At 39.9% G+C, this 20,964-nt stretch overlaps 1 protein-coding gene across 1 annotated transcript in view; it reads right to left on the reverse strand.

Annotated features, from left to right (window-relative positions):
- The window catches only part of LOC115598057 (SAM and SH3 domain-containing protein 1-like), a 74,081-nt gene that overhangs the window by 39,218 nt on the left and 13,899 nt on the right, over positions 1-20,964 (reverse strand). Inside the window, exon 2 of the mRNA XM_030447519.1 lies at positions 10,209-10,337. Within this exon, the coding sequence (XP_030303379.1) occupies positions 10,209-10,337 (129 nt within the window). The remainder of the gene's footprint in view (positions 1-10,208; positions 10,338-20,964) is intronic.

A 20,964-nucleotide genomic window follows, 5' to 3' on the forward strand; every position in this document is an offset into this window, starting at 1 on the left:
GTGAAACAACACAGCTCTCGTCCTGTGTATTTGTATCAGAATCATCCCTACCAGACTGTCATTTAAAGCAGAGGAAGGATGGCAAAATGAGCTGCTGACCAGTAGAGCTAGACTTCACCAGATCTTCCTTCTTCAGAGGAAAATAAGACCATTCTCTGAAAGATGCTAGATTGACAATGCTATAATATTCTAGCATAATTTTAAGATATTTTTTGGTTTCTTTAAAGTGTGGGCTAGTGGACTGGACTTTAGGCTTGAGCCACAGGTCATCTGGACTGTCTTCACTCACTGGCCTTGCTTAATTAGCTCTTGAAGCCTGTATTCTTTTATAGCCACACTGGGGGTAGACCCAGGCCAACACCACTGTCTCTTACCAAATTGTTCCGATTGACCACAATTTTTGTGCCACTTAGTTACAAACTTCATGCTCCTTTGTTGCAAAGGTAGTTAGAGAGGTGGAATGGAGTGATTATATCGGTTAATCATCAGGAGCTGAATCTCAGGGAGGAGAGGTCTAAATAGTGATAATGGTTCTTAAATTACCAAGCTCAAGGGATGTAACAAAGGCTAATTAATGTTTTTAAAGAGTTTTGAGGGTGGAAAGTATTGCACAAAGGAGAAACAAGACTATTCAGTGAGCTTCTGTGTTTGCTAACAACTGAGGGCTCCAATTATGTGGCTTTCAACATTAACCACATGAACACAATAGAGCAACTCTGATGACTGACTTCCTTCTTCCTTGCATGACTTGCAGCACCTGCCACATGCTGCAAAACTTTAAGAGCTTTCTCTTCTGTCAAAATGGACTTGAACTATGGCTTAACCTTCGCTGGGATACCAAAACAAGGAGAAACCTGAACCAGTCTGTGTATGCACCAAGACAGAAAGCTGACTGAAGCCTGGAAAATCTGCCCCTTGGAGGTGAAGGGGGACGGACTTCTTTTGAACACCATTTAATTTACCAGCCTAGTTTGTCCTCAAAGGAAGCTCCCAAATTCTGATTTTTGGTTGCTTGGTTGGTTTTGGTTTTTTGGTTTTACTAGCTTTAGTATCTTTCTAATTCATCTGCATGGTTTGTGAATAAAGCCTTATATATAAAGCCTTATGCTGCCGACTATTTTCACATGAAGCCTGAACTAAATGATTATAACTGTGGTCTTAACAAGAAACTCAACAGCAACAGGCACAAGACACAGCCATAAACAAAACAAACAAAAAAATACCAGTATGTGCTTCATAGGGAAGTTATGAATTCAAAATTTCACCAATCATTTCAAGTCTTTCTTCTTTAATTTGTTTCTAGTCCATGACTGATTTTGCTCACTGTGCCCAGCAACACAAGAAACTCATCCTCCTGACATAATAGTGAAATTGAATCCTTTTGCAAAATATTAGCCATTCATTTCCCTATATATATTTTTACAGGATTATTGCCTTCCCTAACTCAATTTGCTTGAACGGCCAAAAAAGACTTAAGAATCAAGGAAAATCTGGATGTAGTAAACCCAAATTACTTTATACTCTGACGTAAGATACAGCTGCAACCTAAACTGTCAGGGACAACTTACAAATACAAATTAAATGGAATATGACATATGGCAGTCAAGAAGAGGAGCTTCCAACTGGTAGCCATTCTTTTTTATTACTTTGTGGAAAACAGACTCTCATCTCTTCAAATTTCTTGATTCTCCTTCAAACAAAATTCATAGACCATCTTGTTTGAAACAGTGCATTTCTCTGTGTGCTTCAGGCAATACCACTGAAAGAGGAAACCTACAGAACACTGAAACAAGATAAGGCATGGAGAGATCAAAGGAGAATAGCTCTGCAGAATCAGAGCCTACATCAGGAGGTTCAGGGCCAGGATGGCAAAACAAAACAAGATTCCCCTGCAATACCCTCACAACTTCTCCCCCCAAAATACCCTTTGAATTCACAGAGGGAGGCCTGCCTTCCTCTGGGCATCTGTGTCGGAGGAGAATCCTTCTGCTGTAGAGAAGCAGATGTTTGAAAGCACATCCAGATGTGCACCAAACACAATTTGTTTCTTATTCTCATCAAAATATGTTCTTGATTTAGTTCTTGATTAAGATCTGTTTGTTTTCCCTGATGACCTGCAAAGCTGCTACAGTTCTTATGAGTGTGTTTTTTTAATACCTCAGTGACTTCAAGACTTCTGTCTTGAGCATCCTTACTTCTATCTTACATCCTTACATCCATTTTCTTACTTACATTCCTTGAGGATCTGGGGTGGTGTTGCCCTAGCCAAGGACTTTGCAGAAATGTCACCTAGTGCAACAATTACTTGACACCTGAAGTTGCCACCAGTGCTCTTCAGCACACATAGATGGACTGGAGAGCAGTGGCTGGGAGACAAGAGGAGAGTACAGAGAGACTCTGTGGGGTGTCAGGCTGAAGGACAAACAGGAGTAATCTTTATGCAAGACATCACACTTTCTAGGTTCATTCTCCTGTTGGTTTAGCTGCTACTACATCACACAAGTCTGACACTCTTCTCATCCAGATGTTATACATTGCTGTCCTTGCCAGAGTAATGCCACCCAGCAGGGTATTTTGGAATTTTCTAGTAATATATGAATGGTAAACTGGGCTGCACACTCAGAAAACCACTGACTAGAGGTTTTGGGTGTTTTGGGTGTTTGTTTGTTGGTTTTGGTTTTTCTGTTGCTTTTTTTTTCTTCTTCTTCTTTCTCTTCAGACATACACCTTCTTAAGCAACAATTTCATTTACTTTCTTTTTGACAATCATATTCTTTGCTAAGAAATATACCTAGATGGTCCAGGTAGCATGGTGCTGTTCCTTTCTATTTTTCTGTCAGAGGGGAGCAAGGGAAAAAAAAAATACACAAAGGAAGATGAAGTTAGTCAACCAGTTCTTCCTCCCCCCAAAGTCCTCAGGCTCTGATGAGATTAAATCCCAGAGTTAATACAGATCTAGTCTGTCAGTTCCAGCAGATATGCACTGCTTCTAGGATAAAAGAACAGCACGGGATGAATATATTCAACTAATCTTAGGTTCAAAGTAAAAGTCCTACTGAATGTAAAAGGACAAGAAAATCACTATAGATGATGCTAAAAGATTAAGAATATCTAGAAAAACATTTATAACACTAAGGAGAATTTCTCCCCTCCACAATTACCTATCAAACTACCAGAAGCAAATGCCCTTTCCTTTTCATAATATAAACATTATTTTTATTCATTATTATTATTCATAACAGTATTGCCAGTTCAGGAAAAAAAATAATTACATTTGGCAACCTGTTCTTCCCATAACACTGACATTGCCAAAGATATATTTTTAGAAAAGCAGAAGTGTTAAAGTGAAGATCCTGCTCCAAAAAAGCAAGGACCCTCCAAATATATAAAAGGAAGATAAGGTCACCCAATCCAGCACAGCTGTACAACCTGCTGAGTCTCCAGCCTATAAAGTCTGCCTATAAACAGACAGATTTTGCTTCAGGGATTATTCATAAATGGGCTTCCAACAAAACCAGTGGTAAGACCACAGGAGATCATTAGCTTACAGAAAGTTGAGAGATTTTTACTTAGTCTGCTATTACTAAGTAGACTAAGAACTGTTCAAGAATGTTACTCACTTTGCTGCATATAGAACAAGCCTTGCTTTATTTTTTATTCTTGATACCAGCTCTGTATTTAAATGCCTCTGCTGTCTTGGTGTGTGATACATGAGGCACTCAAAATAGCCTCTTTGTTCCAGAATTTCCATTGTGTCTACCTTTGAAAAGCTCCATTAATGATGAAAAAATTACTACTAATTTAACTTAAAAACCTAATGCCTAACGTGTAAAGAGAATGCACTGCACACAAACTAAAACTTTATTCTATGCAAGTCTACTTTATGCACCTCATATTCAGGCAAAATGCCCTCAATTTCAAGCTACACCAGGATAAAAAGATCGCTCGAAAATCTTTTACTGCTACTTTTTCTTTTGTGAGTCTGCCTGATAAGGCCTGGAAAGTCTCCAAAACTTAGTGGGTCTTATCTGTGTGTTCTTTTGTGCTGTAGATACCTTTTTAATCCAACTCAGATGTTGTTTATATTCTTGCAGCCAGCAAGACAAAACAAAACAGTGGGATACTGTTCTAGCAAGATGTAGAGGTGTCGTCTTAGGACAAAGGCAAAAGCAGCCAGCATTGCATTTGCAAAGAGCTGATTATTTCATGGGAGGCAATAAGCAATCTATTTTAGGATCTTGAGATTTTAATGTATGTAAGATGCAAAGAATAGCAGACATGGATAGAACTAGCTATAGAGCAAGCACATACAGGCACATAAAGATGTTCAGCATCATAACTCCAGCTTCACTGGCTAACTCCCACGAAGATTTCTTAAATACACATCAATCACTGACTGCAATAGTTCTGGGTGTTTTAGTCTCCTTCTGTGAAGCTTGGCTAGTTTCTCAAGAAGTCTCATGATATAGCCAGCCAGCAGTATTGTATCAGCCAAATACACCTCTATAAAGGTTAAAGCCTAATTATTCTATTGCTCTATTACTAATTACTCTACTTTTGCCAGTTTTCTCCAGTCTGCATTGCTGACACGTATCACTTATATGTGATGACACCATCTGGATGGTGTGTTCCAATTGTAATCACAAAACTGGTTACTGAGCATCTTTCAAAACCAAACGCAGACAACATTTCTAAGGTATACATACATGTTGGGCACAAGGCAAGAAACTGATGTTGGGTTTACATTCATTTCAGTTTTCTGCCTTTGCATAGGTACATGGGCAGGTACTGTAAAAACACATGGGGATTAGGCAAATCACCTTCTCAAAACCATACACGGTACTTTAACACCACATATAGAGACAGATTCTGAAACTCCCTCTGTTACTGCAATTAAGTAAATGGATAAAGAGGAAAAAGGGTATATTTGTGTGCCTTCTCGCTTTTCCAATGCCATTTATTTTAATTTATAAAATTCCCAAGTCAATGGATTAGTGCAGCTTCTCAGTGCCACAACCATAGCTGTCAGAGCCCATCAGAAAGCCTCAAGCTGTTCTCTGACTTCAAGATCATCAGCTACAATATAGACCTTGGCAGCAGCAGTTAGCTGGCTGGTGTCAGTGATGGATGAGACAACAGAATGCAGTTTGCTCTTTCACAGCTATATCAGTGCTGTCTCACCCTTCTGACAGGCAAGGCAAACCTGGTTTTGTCAGTGAGCCAGGCAGACATGATCCTGAAGGCACCAAGGAAGCAGTTACGAGCAGTAACAAGGTGCTATCCTCACAGAATCACTTTTCTGGCCGTAACTGCATTTTAGCAGATGTCCAGCTCCATATTATCAATGATACATCCATTATGGGCCTGAAAATCCACTCTATCTACTCCAAATGCAGTTTCTTCTTGGCCAGAAAACCACATGGCATGCAGCAATAGGCCAAATGCTAGGAAACGTGGGCAACTCCCATGCTGTTCCCAAACACTAATGCCCAAACCATAGCACATTCTCCATTACAAAAACAGAGGCAAAATTCCAAATGCAAAAAGCAGTTATCATGGTTAGGGACAACTAACAATCCTTGACGGCACTACCATTTGGAAAAACACTCTGTGTTCAGCTCCATCTGCAGCTACTGTTTTGTTACAAGATATCCCAAACAATTTTAGCATTTTTATTTTTTAATGCAACTCCAGAGCAGGATATCTAGACTGAAATGGACATTGTCTGATAGGAAAGGTTGGAGAGCTGATTAGAAAGTACAATATACAATCAAGATATCAACGCTTGCTCCCAGACAGCTTAGAAATATTTCAGAGTGTACAGAAGCAGCAATAAACAGTTCATATTTCTGTCCTTCCAGTGGGAAGGCTACAAAGCACAATCTGGGCGAGCCAGTGCTAAAGACATGTTCCTGGCAAAGTTCTGCCAGCTCTGCTTGGTTAGTACACTGCTCCTCCTAACAAAGCCTCTCTGGGCAATATTTAGAGGACACTTTGACCCCTGGTGTGACTCACTCCTCTTTGTTTAGACCATTCAGTAAAAGCAGCTTCAAACCTAAATCAGGCCTTTTGTGTTTCTGCATTACTTATCACTCATGCGATATTTCAAAGACATCAGAACTACCATCCAAAAATCAATCAAGCTGCAGTCTCCCAGCTATATCAGTTGATTGCCTGATCTCTTATGATTATAAAATTTAAAGACGTAATCCCACACCTTTGACTTTATGAATTTTTTTTGCACATGGGATCTGCAGCTTTGAGATAGCTCTTAACCAAGACTTTTCCCATTGCCCCCTGATTCCTCAGGCTTCATCTCAGTGCAGGAGTTGGATTTAATCTCTGATAACTCCTTCTCATGATTCAATAATCTTCACTCCAGCCAGACCCTGCCAGTTTGCACTAAGACTACTGCACATCAGCTCTCTGCTCTGTTCTAGCACTTTGCTGAAGAGAAGAGAAGAGAAGAGAAGAAGAGAAGAGAAGAGAGAGAAGAGAAGAGAAGAGAAGAGAAGAGAAGAGAAGAAGAGAAGAGAAGAGAAGAGAAGAGAAGAGAAGAGAAGAGAAGAGAAGAGAAGAGAAGAGAAGAGAAGAGAAGAGAAGAGAAGAGAAGAGAAGAAGAGAAGAGAAGAGAAGAGAAGAGAAGAGAAGAGAAGGGGGCGGCAGGGGCAGGGAGGAAGAGCAGAAGTATTGCCCCACCTCCAGCTCTGGCATGACCCCACTGCTAGTAAGAGAGGGTATACAGACAGCACTGTCCCTCCTCACCCCCACTATGAGAACATACAGCAGAGCAGAGCCAGACTACACCAACACCCCAATAATATTCCTGCATAATGATTTTCAGGCTGCATATATTTGCTATCTGGTGCACATATTTTCTTATCAAGCAAAGCACATCAGAGACATGCTATGAAGCGGGCATTTTCCCCAGTGTTATTCACTATTCCAAAACCTCTGCAAATATGCTACCTTTTCCCAAGCTGTAAAGGGAGAAAAAACATCACAACATATGAGTCACACTTCTTTTCATGTCTTTCACATTAGTACTTTTGCAGTCACTTTGGCAGATCTGCCGTTCAAACCAGCTCCTGTTTCCACAGCAGATTATAAACAGGCTTACTACCCTATCACACTGAAAATGCATTCTAGTTAATATGGGCATTTCCCACTCCCTCAGAAGCTAAGTTAAGCCTGCCTACTTATTGACAAGAGCAAGTTTCAGCTGCAGTCGGCACTGTCTGTATGCTACTGTGGAGGAAGCAAGCTAATATCTACAGTCTCCTGTGTTATCAGCAGAATGGCTACCTGATGTCCAGAAACTGTATTATAGTGGTAAAAGACATAACAAAAATTGAGCACTGATTTAATTTTAAACTGCAATATCTTCTCTCTGACCCGACAGTTCAAGAAGTCATCAACAGACTACTACAGGGAGCAAATTTGATATAAGAGACATTGAAGAGGAATCTGCAGCATGTCTTTTTACACAGTCACTTTTTCTTCCTATAGGAGAACGAGCTAGTGAATTCCTTGCTGGTCTGTCTTGGGTTAGCTCATATCTATTTAAACCAGTGTGAAGCTCTTCACCTTTGAGGCGAGTTAATTAAGCTCACATGGCTTTCCCCAGCCTGGCTTCTGCAACCTCTGAAGTCAAGGGAGCTAAATTAGGCCCATCTGTCTAAATGGAGGGGAGTCCTCTCCTGACATAAGCATGCTTCATTACCTAGCACAGGAGCTGCCTTCCAAGAGCATCAGGAAAGGGTGTTTGGTTGCTGCCAACAGCTACCCAGAATACCAGGTATGCCAAGTGTGGGGGTTTTCACAAGAACAATGATTCTGTGCCATCAGCTTCTTAGCAAAGAAGCCTCAAGGGTCTGTCTACAAAGGGATTTCCTGCTGTAACCTTTTGTTTAACACTTGGAACTTCTTGGCAGCAATAGATCTGCAAAATACAATTGACTTTACTTTTTTTTCATTTAAAAATGAAGGAGGAATTAGCAAACTTTAGTAAGTGACCCCTTGCCTTGATCATACAGACACTAATTGTGTAACTGAAGTTTGCAGTCTGAACAAACTTTGTAAGCCTCTCAGCTGTTAAATTGGAATCCCAAGAGGAAAGAAAGTTGCCTTAAGTAATCCACATCATAAGGTGCAGCTGCTAAAGAATGAACACAAACCACTCCATGCTGCCAGTCACTGCTAGGATCTGGGGAAGCAAAGGTAGAAGATACAACTTCAGCTTCCAAATATTTTTTAAAGGATTTGATTTTGCAGAGAAACTGCAGAACTGTGATTAGATTGCATACCTTGGTAGAGGTATTAACCTTTCTTTTGCTACAACTTTCTGTATGTGATATACAGAAGTTACCATCACAGCAAAGCCATAAGAGACCAAAACAATTCCTTCAAGTATCCTGTTTTCTGAAAGACAAGACTAGAAGGAAGTATCTGTAAGGCTGGATGTGAAAATATATGATACTGTCAGAGAACACAAACTTAACACTGAAGACTTAACAAAGTAGACTTATAAGCTTTTTTCTCTGTCACAGATGAACTTTATAAACCTTATGAAAAATAAATTATCAAAACTAAACTATGAAGTTTACAATGAAAAAATCACAGTAATCAGTAATACATACATATGTACCCTATGTAGCAACAAGTATTTACTGATGGCACAAGACAGTGATGAAATTGCCCAAGTAAAAATAAATGATGTTTGTAATAGGCCTCCTAAAATGTTCTTTTTTAAATGAAACACAAATGAGGTATGGAGGTGATCTGCATTTAGTTTTGGCTAAAGTAGCACTTCTTAGGGAGTCTATGCAACTCAGTGGGTGAAAAACTGGCTAGTTGGGCTTTAAGAGTAGTGTTTAACATACTGTACTTGGAGGCCATTTACAACTGTAGTAGTAAGAGAGGTCTATCCCATCAGGTATCCAAGAAGAAAACAGAGGGCACCCCATCAAGATAACAGATGATGCCCAGGGATGCCATTCAGAGTGGCTTGGAAGCAACCTCCAAAAAAGTAACCTGAAGAACACAAAGTTGTGCTCCTGAGGAGGACTGAGCCGGTGCAACAGTACACATTGGAGACTGACTGACTGGGTCAGCCTACTCTCCAGAAAAGGCCTGAGGGAAAGCAGGATTAGTACAAGCCACCAGATTGCTTGGGTAGCAATGACAGCCAGCAGCATCCCACATTATGGCAACAGTAGTGTAGCCAGGAGACTGATAGAAATTATTTTTCCCCTTTCTCTAGCACCTAAACACCTGTCAGACCATGCTTCTGTCTCTGCAGTCCTGCCTGACAGGCAGGCATTGACAAACTTCAAAAAGTATAGAGGAAGGCCACCAGGGTTGAGCCCTTGTCCTGCAAGAATGGCTGGGACATTCAGGTTGAAAAAAAGACCTCAGCTTTGAGGAGATGTACCAGAAGCCTGCTGGCACCTATGGGGAGGTTATCAAAAAGATAACCTCCCCATAACCTGGTGCACAGCAGAACAAGAGACAACAGGTGTAAATTGCCATGGGGGATATCTTACAGAATATCAGGAAAAAAAGAAAAATTCATTATGAAGGCAGTGAAGCAGTACAACAGGTCATTAAGGGAAGCTGATACTCAGAGGTCTTCCAAGTCAATTAGATAAAGCTTGAGCAACCTGGTCTGAATTCAGTGTTGACCAAAGGCTGGATTAGAGACCTCCTGAGGAGGAGCACGTAAGACTTAGTTACTCAAAGACTCTATATTGTGTAATAATGGGGGAAAAAGGTTCACAGAATTGAAGGCTGCTTACACTTGGGAGCCTGAAACCACTATTTGCATCTTGGAGATCTGAGAGGTTTGTACAGTGCAACTGAAAAACAGCACAGTTTCGTTGTGCTCACCCTGGGAGCATCTTGGAACAAGGAAACAAAGCTTTCGGCCAACTCAATGTTGCCTCTAAGAGTTGAGGTTTGCAAGAAAATGTGTGTAAGCAAGAAGTACGCTAATTAAAGAACTAAGAAATGCAGGCTCTAAGGCTTAATGAATCATAACAAATGCCTAGAAAAACAGTAATCCTGCTAATTTCCAAGTGTTTAATTGCGTTGGCCGAAATATCACCATCGCATACTTACTCCTTTGGGTAGAATTCTTCAATACTGATTCATTATCAGGGGCATAAATGGCAACAATTTGTTAATAAAGTCATAACTTCTCTACATACCAAATCAAGGTCTTGAGAAACCCTTCGTTTGCGCAGCTCTTCCATCCTCTCACACACATCTGTGAAGCAAGTGTTATAGTAGTCTGCATACTGCTGTGCCAGGTCATCAATGTTTCCCAGTGACCCATCCTATGGTGGAGACAAAGAAAAAGAAAATATGTTAATCCATTTTAAAAATCTAATTTGAAAGTAACACCACACTCTGAGGGATGCTCTTTCCCTGCAGCACATTCAGCACAACTCTTGGATCATCCTCTTAATCCTTAACCCCAAGCACGCAAGAACAGTTGGGAACTGCAATATGGCAGTAACTCCCCCAAAACAGGCGGGTCCTTGCTGGTTCCTACAGAGAAAGAGAGGGCAGGGACAGAACCCCACAGCAGAGAAACAATATATCCCTAGGTACCACCTATCTCAGTTGCCTCCCACCCAATATATATGAATATATTCATATTGCAGCTGTCTCTCCCAAGCAGCTGCCCACTCACCCAATACGCAGTTAATACACACGTTTCACTGACCTTATTGACTTGGGAGTAGCCCTGCTTTCCTTAACAATGGCTGACAGCAATTTGAAACATTAAAGTTCTTGCTCATAAGTACAATCAGCTGGGCTACAGACAATTCCAGCCAAATGACTTTAACAGGAGACTTCATGCCACCCACAAAGACACTCTGCCAGTTTGAAGACACACTAGAAGCAGAAACGTGATTTGCTCAGTCCCAAATGTGTGCTTTGCTAAGCAGGAGTGCTGGCCTGCTAAATAAAATGGCTACAGCCAGGAACCTAACTGGATCCATTTTCTAGTTAAAGTCAGAATTTGTTCTTACAAAATGATGAATAAATAGGAAAAAAACCCCAAACAACAAACCAAACAAAAGCAGCCATGAGAAATCCTTCTAAACTTCAGATACATGTGCCATAGAGGGTCAGGTGAGGGAGTGAGAGCAGGATGAATTAACAATTTTTTTTGGCACAATATGCACATATTTAAAATAGGTTCAAAAGATGGGGTGGAGTAATTTTCTCTATTTGATTTATGATCGTGCATTTATATTACTGTATACATTATGTAAAAGGTAACAATCCACACGGCATATTCTGAGAACAAGAATACACTGTAGTTTGATATTTCGTTGTTGCTATAAACAGATGCACCACAGATAAATATAAAATTATTCCTTGAATATTAAGAAAAAAACAAGCAATTGAGGAATCATTTAAAAATAATTATGCTAATAGTATACATAAATAGCAATGCAGAATTTTAGCATATGAGCTAGGAGGAAGTATCTTAAATAGAAACCATACCTTACTGAAACTGCTGCCATTTGGAAATACCTGACCCTGCTCTTGGGGTTCTCCACTCTGCTGAAGAGGCAGATCCTTTTTAATGAACCATCACTTCAGAGAATTGGAAAGAAAATATTCCAGTTTAAAGCAGAGTGAAAGCCTGTTAAAGCTCAGGCTGTGTAAAACACACTTTCTACATTTTTCAAGTGCAATTCAGCACATACAACAGTTATCTCAAATTCCCCAGATTTTGTTTCCAAGATCCAGAACAGCGTGCAGTTTCCTAAAACTACCGTGTACAGTAGAGGTGGAAAACAACTTGCATGTCACTTGTTGCAGCAGCAGCAGAAGCAAAATAACTACACTAAAAATGTATCTATACACACATCCTCCTCTGTATATATTTTTTACTATATTTCCCATCTCTCAGCCTGCCAAAGATCTCAAAAAAGAGATGTTTTAAAATATTACGAGATCGGACTCCAAATACACTGCTGAGAAACTCAGACTTTGCAGAGCTTTGGGACTTTCCACACCACAAGGCATGTGCATAGTTTATGAGGACAGCACAACATCATCTTTGAGAGCGTGCCAGTGCTATCCTTCCTTTCTACCAGGGCAGTAGCAGCACTACCCACTCAGCAGGCAGTGAGCACATATCTGCCTCCAGCTGCCTGCACACCATCCATCACTTCCCCAGAAACTGGGAAAGGAGCTTGGATTCTCCACCTGTGCCACAAGCTCCGCACATCTGTCTGTGCAACTGGACACCCTTCCAGTGGCTGAAGGCACGGCTGCTGATACAACACGCACAATGAGCTGATTTCTAAGGTTTGCACACCCAGCTAGGATAAACAGGGCAGCAGTGCCAAGGAAGAAAATGAACACCAAACAGAAAACCACCCAAAAAGTTAGCCTTCATTTGTTCACTGTAACAAGCAATAAGAAAACCTGTATAACTTCCAGAGAGACAATGTGACATCAAGAGTCCCAGCCACTCCATCTGAACAAACATACGTCTCCACGGGTTTCCAAAATTTCCCTCTCTGAACTATCTTCCCCAGATAGTCTGTTTATTCCTTGATAAGCTTTGCCAGTTAAGAGTACAGAAGATGGAAACCAAAATGATAGAAGGGCAAGATGGGAGCCATTTCATTAGAATGATATGAAACCTTCCTATTCTCTATTCTCTAAATTCTATTCTGGGCCCCCCAGTTCAGGAAGGATAGCGAGGTCCTGGAGCAGGTCCAAAGGAGGGCAACCAGGCTGGTGAAGGGACTCGAGCACAGACCCTATGAGGAGAGGCTGAGGGAGCTGGGGCTGTTCAGCCTGAAGAAGAGGCGGCTCAGGGGAGACCTCATCGCTCTCTACAACTCCCTGAAAGGAGGTTGTAGCCAGGTGGGGGTTGGTCTCTTTTCCCAGACGACTTTCAACAAGACAAGAGGGCATGGCCTTAAGTTGTGCCAGGGGAAGTTTAGGTTAGATATTAGAAAGAATTTCTTTACTGAGGGGGTGATCAGGCATTGGAATGGGCTGCCCAGGGAAGTAGTGGATTCTCCGTCCCTGGAGATATTTAAAAAGAGACTGGATGTGGCACTCAGTGCCATGGTCTAGCAACCGCAACGGTGGTTCAAGGGTTGGACTTGATGATCTCTGAGGTCCCTTCCAACCCAGCCAATTCTATGATTCTATTCTATGATTCTATCTCCTCTCAGCTCTGGAAACCATTAGACGTCCTGTAGTAAACCTGCTCAGAAATATGTGTAACTTGTGAAGATAAAGCCATGACTTTGAAACTGAGGGGCATACTCCAAATACAAACTATCACTGAACTTTAGCTTAACTGAGAGCAGGGTAGAGCTGAGGTAAGGATCACTCCATGGTCACAAGCCACCCCTGGGACAGCAATCATGCTGCACAATGAATCAAACCACAGTGAACAAGTGCTCATTTTTCACTTACATTATTGTGCTGTTCACTGGGCTTTTTGCTTTTGTTTCTTATTTTAAAGGTGGTCTCTGTAAAGCTGAAGGTTTGTAGCTCTCCCTAAAGCACAATTAGCTCAATTGCAGCACCCCAATTAAAACCTGCAGAATGTGGGTGGCCCCACCACCAGCGAGCACGTGGCTGCAAAGAAAAAGCCTATTCACAAGCAATCCAGCCTGCCAGAGCCCTAATGTCCAGAGAAGCTGAGCTGCAGGCACCAGCCTGCCTGACTGACAGAAGGGATTGTTGTCAGTGCTTGAGACTCAATTTAGGGACTGTGCTCCAAATACAGCTCATGTTGGCTCTCCAGAGAAGACCGGTCCTGTGTGAAAGCACACTTAACATCTGGGAAAAAAAAAAACCACAAAAAACAAAACACCGAAATGAAGGAACAGAAATACCAGCAGAACTTAGAGATGAGAACTGATAACTGAAACACGTAATTATTGCAACCCTGCTTTTGCTGGGTGAGCAGATGGGTCAGCCAGCTTTACAAGTTAATCACTCCACAAAAGCAACAACCTCCTGACTATATATATGTGGATAGCTTTGGGGTTTGAACTCTCAAGCTTCAAAAAATTAAAACAAAAATACAAACATTCGTATTTACATCTCAGCTTGACAAGATGATTGAATCATTTGTCTCTCTGGCAAAGAGCTTCTCTTATGAGTTTATATGTATGCAGGTATCCAGAAAGCACGAACTTTTGTCAAGAAACACAGATACACAAAGTCAACTCAAGCCAAAGACAGCAGGTATTTAATACCCATGTTACATAGGAGGAAATAATGTAATAACGTAACAAGGAATTGTATATCTTAGTTCTATTACCTCAGTTTTTACCCCTACATATACTTATCATCCTCCTTCAAGTATTATTAAAAACTTGGCACAAATTTAAAAAGTTTCATTTTTCTGCTGCACTGATAATGGCAGAGGACCTTATTTAGATATCATCAAACTAACCAGAAGACCAATTTTCAACTGGCATTTTGTCAGTTCACTGAGCTGATTCCCCTAACTTTTCCAAACACTTGTAAACTCACACTAAACCACCACCAGTGTGCTCAGCATTTCTATTTTGCATACAAGTTAACTGAGAATTTAAAAAATATTCATTTATAAAACGAGCTCCAGCTTGAGAAGTAATTCATTCTCTTACAAAGCACAAAGGAATTGTCCAAAATGCTTTTTTAAAAATCCTTAGCACTATTAATAAAATTGAATAAATGTATTAATAAGCAATAATAATTTTCAAATATTTCACTCTGATGCATCAAGAATAAGAAACAATGGTAATTTTCAGAAGTTCCTTCTACTTTCTTGCTCCACATGCAAGGCAAAACCTAGATGATTTTTAAGACAATATACACAAAAGTCTATACCCAAACCCATCAGTTTGTTCCTCTCTCTTCTTCTGTATTAACAGCCTCACATTGTGGGCTTAATTGAAACACTAATACAACAGGGTCTAACCAGCTGTGGACTGCCATTTTAGTTTCACAGGCAGGAAAAAGTATACTGCTATTTGATCGCATAAATAATAGGGCAATGGAATTTATAATAAGCCTTTGGTTTTGTGCCACATCACATTTTGATGAAGACAGATCCCACGTTTGAAACAATTTATGTAATGAAAAAGATACAGCTTTCAAATTTATTACTGATAGATATGTAGTCCAGTAGCCACTGATGTGCTCTTAGCTCCTTTAAGTCAGTAATATTATTAAAACTATGACCTCATAATAAATTCTCATTTTTTTACTAGTTTACCAGTTAAGCAAAGCCCTACCATGAAGACTGCTTTGCACCAGTGTGTTTATTGACACACAAACTGCAATGTTCCAGCTATATAATCCCACAGACTTTCTCTGGAGGAAAAAAATTCATAAGCAACACAAATATTGAGCAGAAATACCATTCCTGAAATGCTTTAATTTATTCATAAAAAGTTACACTATGTTTCTCCCAAGACTTCATTACCACCAGAGATCTCTCCATAAAATAGTCTGAAAGCCAGGAAAGTAAACAATCCACTAGTTTTAAACAGTTGAACCTAAAATGAAGATTTAGTAAAATATTCTAATAAAAACAGACATCTCAGATTTTTATTTTCAGTTGTCAAGTACATTCCGAAATTGCCATCTCACAATACATGCATGCAACATTTTTTGGCATCATAAAACAGAGCAAATTATGAATTGCCCTGAAATTCCCAGAGAATTATTTCTGATATGCATGTGAATACCAGCAGAATCCATCAGAATTCTTGTTAATGGAGTGACTACAAAGAAAAGTTTGAACGATTTGATGCTTATTATGAAGTTAGGATTTATCGGTCACCGCGCATTAGTTAGTTTAACATGCTGGCAGAATCCTTTGTATTTGACATCAAAGGTGTAAAGAAATTTATTTTTTTTTACAGAGCTCTGTTGCAATAAATTTAAGAATTTAGCATTTTAAATAATAGTAATAAAATAAAAGCACTATTCCTATTATTAGGAGGAAAAACCGTTTACATTAAGTAATGCATGCTTTACATGAGCCTGCATACAGACCTAAACACCAGGCAATGGAAAAGCATACATACTTTCTGCATAAATTTCCATCCAGAATAAAGTTCTAGAAAAAGCTATCAAAAATACAACTATTTGAGTATTTACTTCTCTATCTTAGATTCTGGAAACTGTATTGCAAAACTGCATATTCCACAATTTCCCTTTCCTATTCCAGCAGGTGTTAGGAATGTCAAGGAAAGAACTTGATTATCAGGTATACATGCTCACCCCCTAAGCACTGGGCAAAATCCATTACCTGCATGAATCTCAAAAATGTAAAAAACATGCACGTTACAAGCATGTTTGGTCAGAAAGACAGATGGATCTCCATCTTCACACAGTAATGCAGATTATAGCCCACAATGAAGTTATACAAGCTCCTAACTTGAAAACCACTCTAGCTATGGCCACTACATGTATAAACTGGGAGGTTAGGAAAAGGCCAGAATCTGGTAGGAAAAAAAATAAATCTGGCCTTTCCCTAGTAAAGTATAAACGTACGTGAAAAGGGCACAGATGAAGGGAAGATGCTCTTTCACAACACTTTGCAGTCACACCCCAGAAAAGGCATATTTTTTACCTTCACAGCCCAAGATGAAAAAAAAAAAATCCGTTTCCGTGCCTGAAACAGAGGACTACTGTATGAAGAGTCACTGTAAACATTAGCAGCTTATTTCTGGCAGTTGGATCTTAACAGGGACGCCTACCAAAAATTTGTGGAACATGACCCTGCATTTCAGTAATACCTTTGGTTTGGATAGCTGTAAGAAGTACATAAACGAAAACCAGAATCTGTGCCAGAGCAAACAGGCTTGTTTGTGGAGGACAGCGGGATAAGAGGGAGGAGGGACCAAAAGGTGGTGAGATCTGCTGAAGGAAAACATGTTTGTACCTTATAAACACAGTTTTCAACAGGACTTCATCCATACAGCACACATCCTGTGAGATGTGTAAAGTTAAGCAGAACTAGCTCACCTAGAAAGCAAGGGCTATTCCAATCTTCATGGGACAACTTTGAGTAAGATATCAGTCCTTTCTGGGTATCTTCCTAATGGCAGGCTTGCAATGGAAGCTTGAGAAACTTGTGCATCCTTCCCTAGGCAACCTTGGACAAGCCTACCTCCTTGCTCTTCAAAGTGGACTAATACATTAAGTCAGGCTTCAGATGATTAATCTGAGGGAGAGACTGTATTTCACATTCCTTCAGAGTTCTTTCTAAGAAGGCAGATTTATACCAGATCCAAACCTTTACAAAACATAAGAGTTAAATCTCCATGTAGCTCTCTGGCTCGTGTCTCAATCTGCTACAGTAATACAGACTCAGAGGATGAGGACAGCCATCAGCAGGAAAACCTGAGAAGCTTCATGTCAATTGTATCTGTTACACGCTTCTGACCTTCTTACCTGACCCTTGCTAGCAATGTATTTCTCCCAGGAAAAAGGCTGACGTTTTGCCTTCTGTCTCAGCTTGAAAATGGTTGCCATTAAAAATAAACCCAACAAGCTGCTAGAGAAACGTTCCCTTCTTTTCCTAGGGCCCGGAAAGAATAATCTTCCATTCAGCAGAAGTAACAATTCCACTATCCATGAAGTGACAGGTTCAAAGTCTGTCTTGACAGTCAGCAGGGTCAGAAATGCGAATGAGACAGAAGCGTAAGGCCAAGCAGCCCAGCGCTTGCCTTGATATTCAGGGGGAGGCATAAAATACTCAGTGTAGAAGTCATGACATTTTTATATTGAGAACAGCTATTTTTGAGGATGCTGAAGGGTTGTCATGGTTCCCTTGACCTCTCTATAGCTGGGCGCTGTGAGAACAAAGAGAACACAGAGAACAGACCAATTCAATGGAAGACTTTCCATTAATTTTTATGGCATCTGAGGGTTGAGTCATTAAGCTATGCGCCTTTGCAGACAGTTACAAAAATAGATCTAATAAAACTTTGTCAAGCTCTCAGCAGCATGGTTAAAACAGTTTTAAATTCTGTACAATAAGCAGAATGCACAAGCTATACTTTAATATAAAAGCTTTTGCAGCAGTTATCTGAAATATCTGATACAGCCCACTGAGTTCAGATCACAGTCACTCAAGACCCAGAAACTTTATATTAAACCCCACTAATGTCACCTTTTAAATATATATGTATATATATATATATATAACCTTGCCCTATCTTTACATCTAAACAAATTCTTCCCCTTTTAAATTTTACAAATAAGGTGTACCCTTCACTATAAGCAACATTATTTTTTTCCCCTCGCTTCTCACGGTAAAGCCTTGAGGTCTTTGTCAAGAAGGTATCACACAGCATTCTGAATGTGATTTAAGTTTTTCCCTTTGTAAATTAAAATTTATTTGAAAGTACACCACTGGGATGCTTCTCTCTGGCAAGCAACCAAGGAGGTCCTCTATGTAAAAAATAAAAATATATGTGTGTGTGTGTGTATATATATGCATGCTAATGAAAAAATTAAAATCCAGCTCTTTCACATGCTCATTATCCTGACAAACAAGATTACATGCAAATTTTATTCATGAAAAGTTAGTTCAAAGGACCCTTAATGTCCAGCTTCCCTAATAACAGAACATTATCTTCTACCCTCCTTTCCCTGAGGTGATCTGCACCAAGCTCATCAAAATGTAACTCGAAATTCTTGCCTACTCTGATACCTGCCAGACCACCACTACCTACCCAGCTGGTCAGTGGTCACGCAAGGTTATCACTGCCAGCCTGTAAAAAACAAATGAACAACTCCTTAAGCCATGTAATAGCTGTTCCTGACATCATCTCTCATTAGATTTGTTTCCCTTGGTCTTGCTGCCTCCTCCTTTTTCTCAAACTCAGTGTGAATGTCTCTTCGTACACAGCATCTGCAGAGGGCTTCTGTCCTTGGAGCAGAAATAAATGGCAAACAGAAGAATGAAAAGAATTAAGAAAGAAACTTATGTTATGGAAGCATCATGAAGGAGAGAGATGAATTTCTGATTTCAGTATCTGAAAGTTTATGCTGCGGATTCTTGCTTAAGTTCAAGTGCAACGAAATAGATACACAAAAGCCAAAGCTTCTGTAGATGATGAAATAAATCTTTATTTCAGTGAGCTGGCCATATTAACTGTGTTAGTGAAAGAGATCTCATTAAAAGTACTCTACTTTCTTTATATATAGTAGTAATAACAATATGAAAAAACAAATCTTCTGTGGCAGTTTGGATCAACAAAACTGAGGTACCAGACTCATTATTATAGTAGCCTGAAAAAACAAACAGAAAACATGTAAAGGAAAAAAAAACCAAAACCCAAACCATCTGGATATTTAAAGACAAAACCAAAGGAGAAGACAACAGCATCGCAAGACAAATGTGTAAATTCAGCGAGTGTGGTTTACAGTATTTCCTATGGTGCTAAAGTTGCATTCAGAGAGTGCAAACTTTGGTCATGTTTATGTCCAAGTTTTACTACAAAAACCACAGTCAAAATTCTGTTCTACTTTATACCAGTAATCACTAATGGGCATTCCTTCACAGATGGGCATATTAGTGAAACTTAGTAAAGCAATAAAGTGCACTAACCTAAGTTAATAATCTCCAAGGCACTGAAATCCTATTTAACAATTACTCTGCTGGATGAAATTCTGGTTTCACTTTCAACTTTCAACAGAAGAAAAACGTCAGAAACTACTGCAAAATAAGGGTTTCACTATGAACATACTGTTAGGAATATGCAGAGAATTATGCAAAGGAAGATTTTGTTTTAGGACTAGATTATTTTTCTAGCTATTGCAACTCTTTGTAAATCAGCCTCCATGCATGAATGATATCCCAAATACCATCTAATGCTATGCTAGCATTCTATTCCTATATGGTATTTTTCTATGCTTTAAGTGAAGTGCTTTATCAACCATAAAACAGTAAAGAAAGAACTTGCTAAACTTTTGGCTTTGTGAATCTACTGTATCAACACATGGCAGTAAAACCCTTATAGCACCCTATATCCTCTGTACTTACTGTGCAAGTTAATTCTTGCCTGAGAAACAAAGTACACAGGTTCTTAACATGTATATGCATAAGGGGCATATGCATAATTGTCTCTACACTGCCCCAGGCCAAAAGATTGTTTCTTAAGTAAAATAATTCTTTATGCAATTTGGTGATCCTTAAATAGTTTCTCTAAGTAAAATACACTAAATTTGGCTTGGCCAATTAAGTGTTTATTTTTATTTTACCCTTACACTCTTGCAATCTCTAATTTGTCTGTGGAAGAAATGGTATTTCATTCTGCCTTGTGCTAGGTGCAGTATAAAAAACAACAGCACCAACTACCTACTCTGACCTTTCTTCTTCTCTACAGTTATATTTTCCAAGTGTCACAGGAGTAAAAATAACCTTCTTTATCTTAAACTTTGCTATGCTTCTCATCAGGACAGTTTGGCACAAGCAGAACATACCTTACCCAAGGAAGGGAAAGTTCACTCAAAGAAACTTCTTAGCTTACTTTCTCTGTTCCTCCTGCCCCTTTCCCCTTGTTTCTTTCTTTGGCACTGTGTGCTCCTTTCCCCTTTAATTCTCCTTTTCTAGGTTCAGTGATTTTCCAGAGCACCTTTTTTAGTGCCAGGCCTGAGATGCTACACAGGTCTCCAGCTCAGCCCTCCCTAAGGACCAAAGCTTGCCCCCACCCACTAAAATCTGCCTGTACAAGCTTCAGGGATACACTTCATAAAGGAGGAAAGCCCTCCATGCTCTTCCCCATTTCTCACCACCTCAGCAGCTGATTCATGCATTGGGACCTTCCTACCAGCTAAAACTACCAGGGAATGCAGAGTCCTCTCCCACTCTGCAGGGAAACCAGTACCCAGGAAAGCCTGGAGTGATGCAGTCACCCCAGGTTTCTTCTGGCTGGACCAGCCATTGCCTCATCTGCA

The sequence above is a fragment of the Calypte anna genome, chromosome 3 (genome assembly GCF_003957555.1).
Source record: "Calypte anna isolate BGI_N300 chromosome 3, bCalAnn1_v1.p, whole genome shotgun sequence".
Taxonomy (NCBI): domain Eukaryota; kingdom Metazoa; phylum Chordata; class Aves; order Apodiformes; family Trochilidae; genus Calypte; species Calypte anna.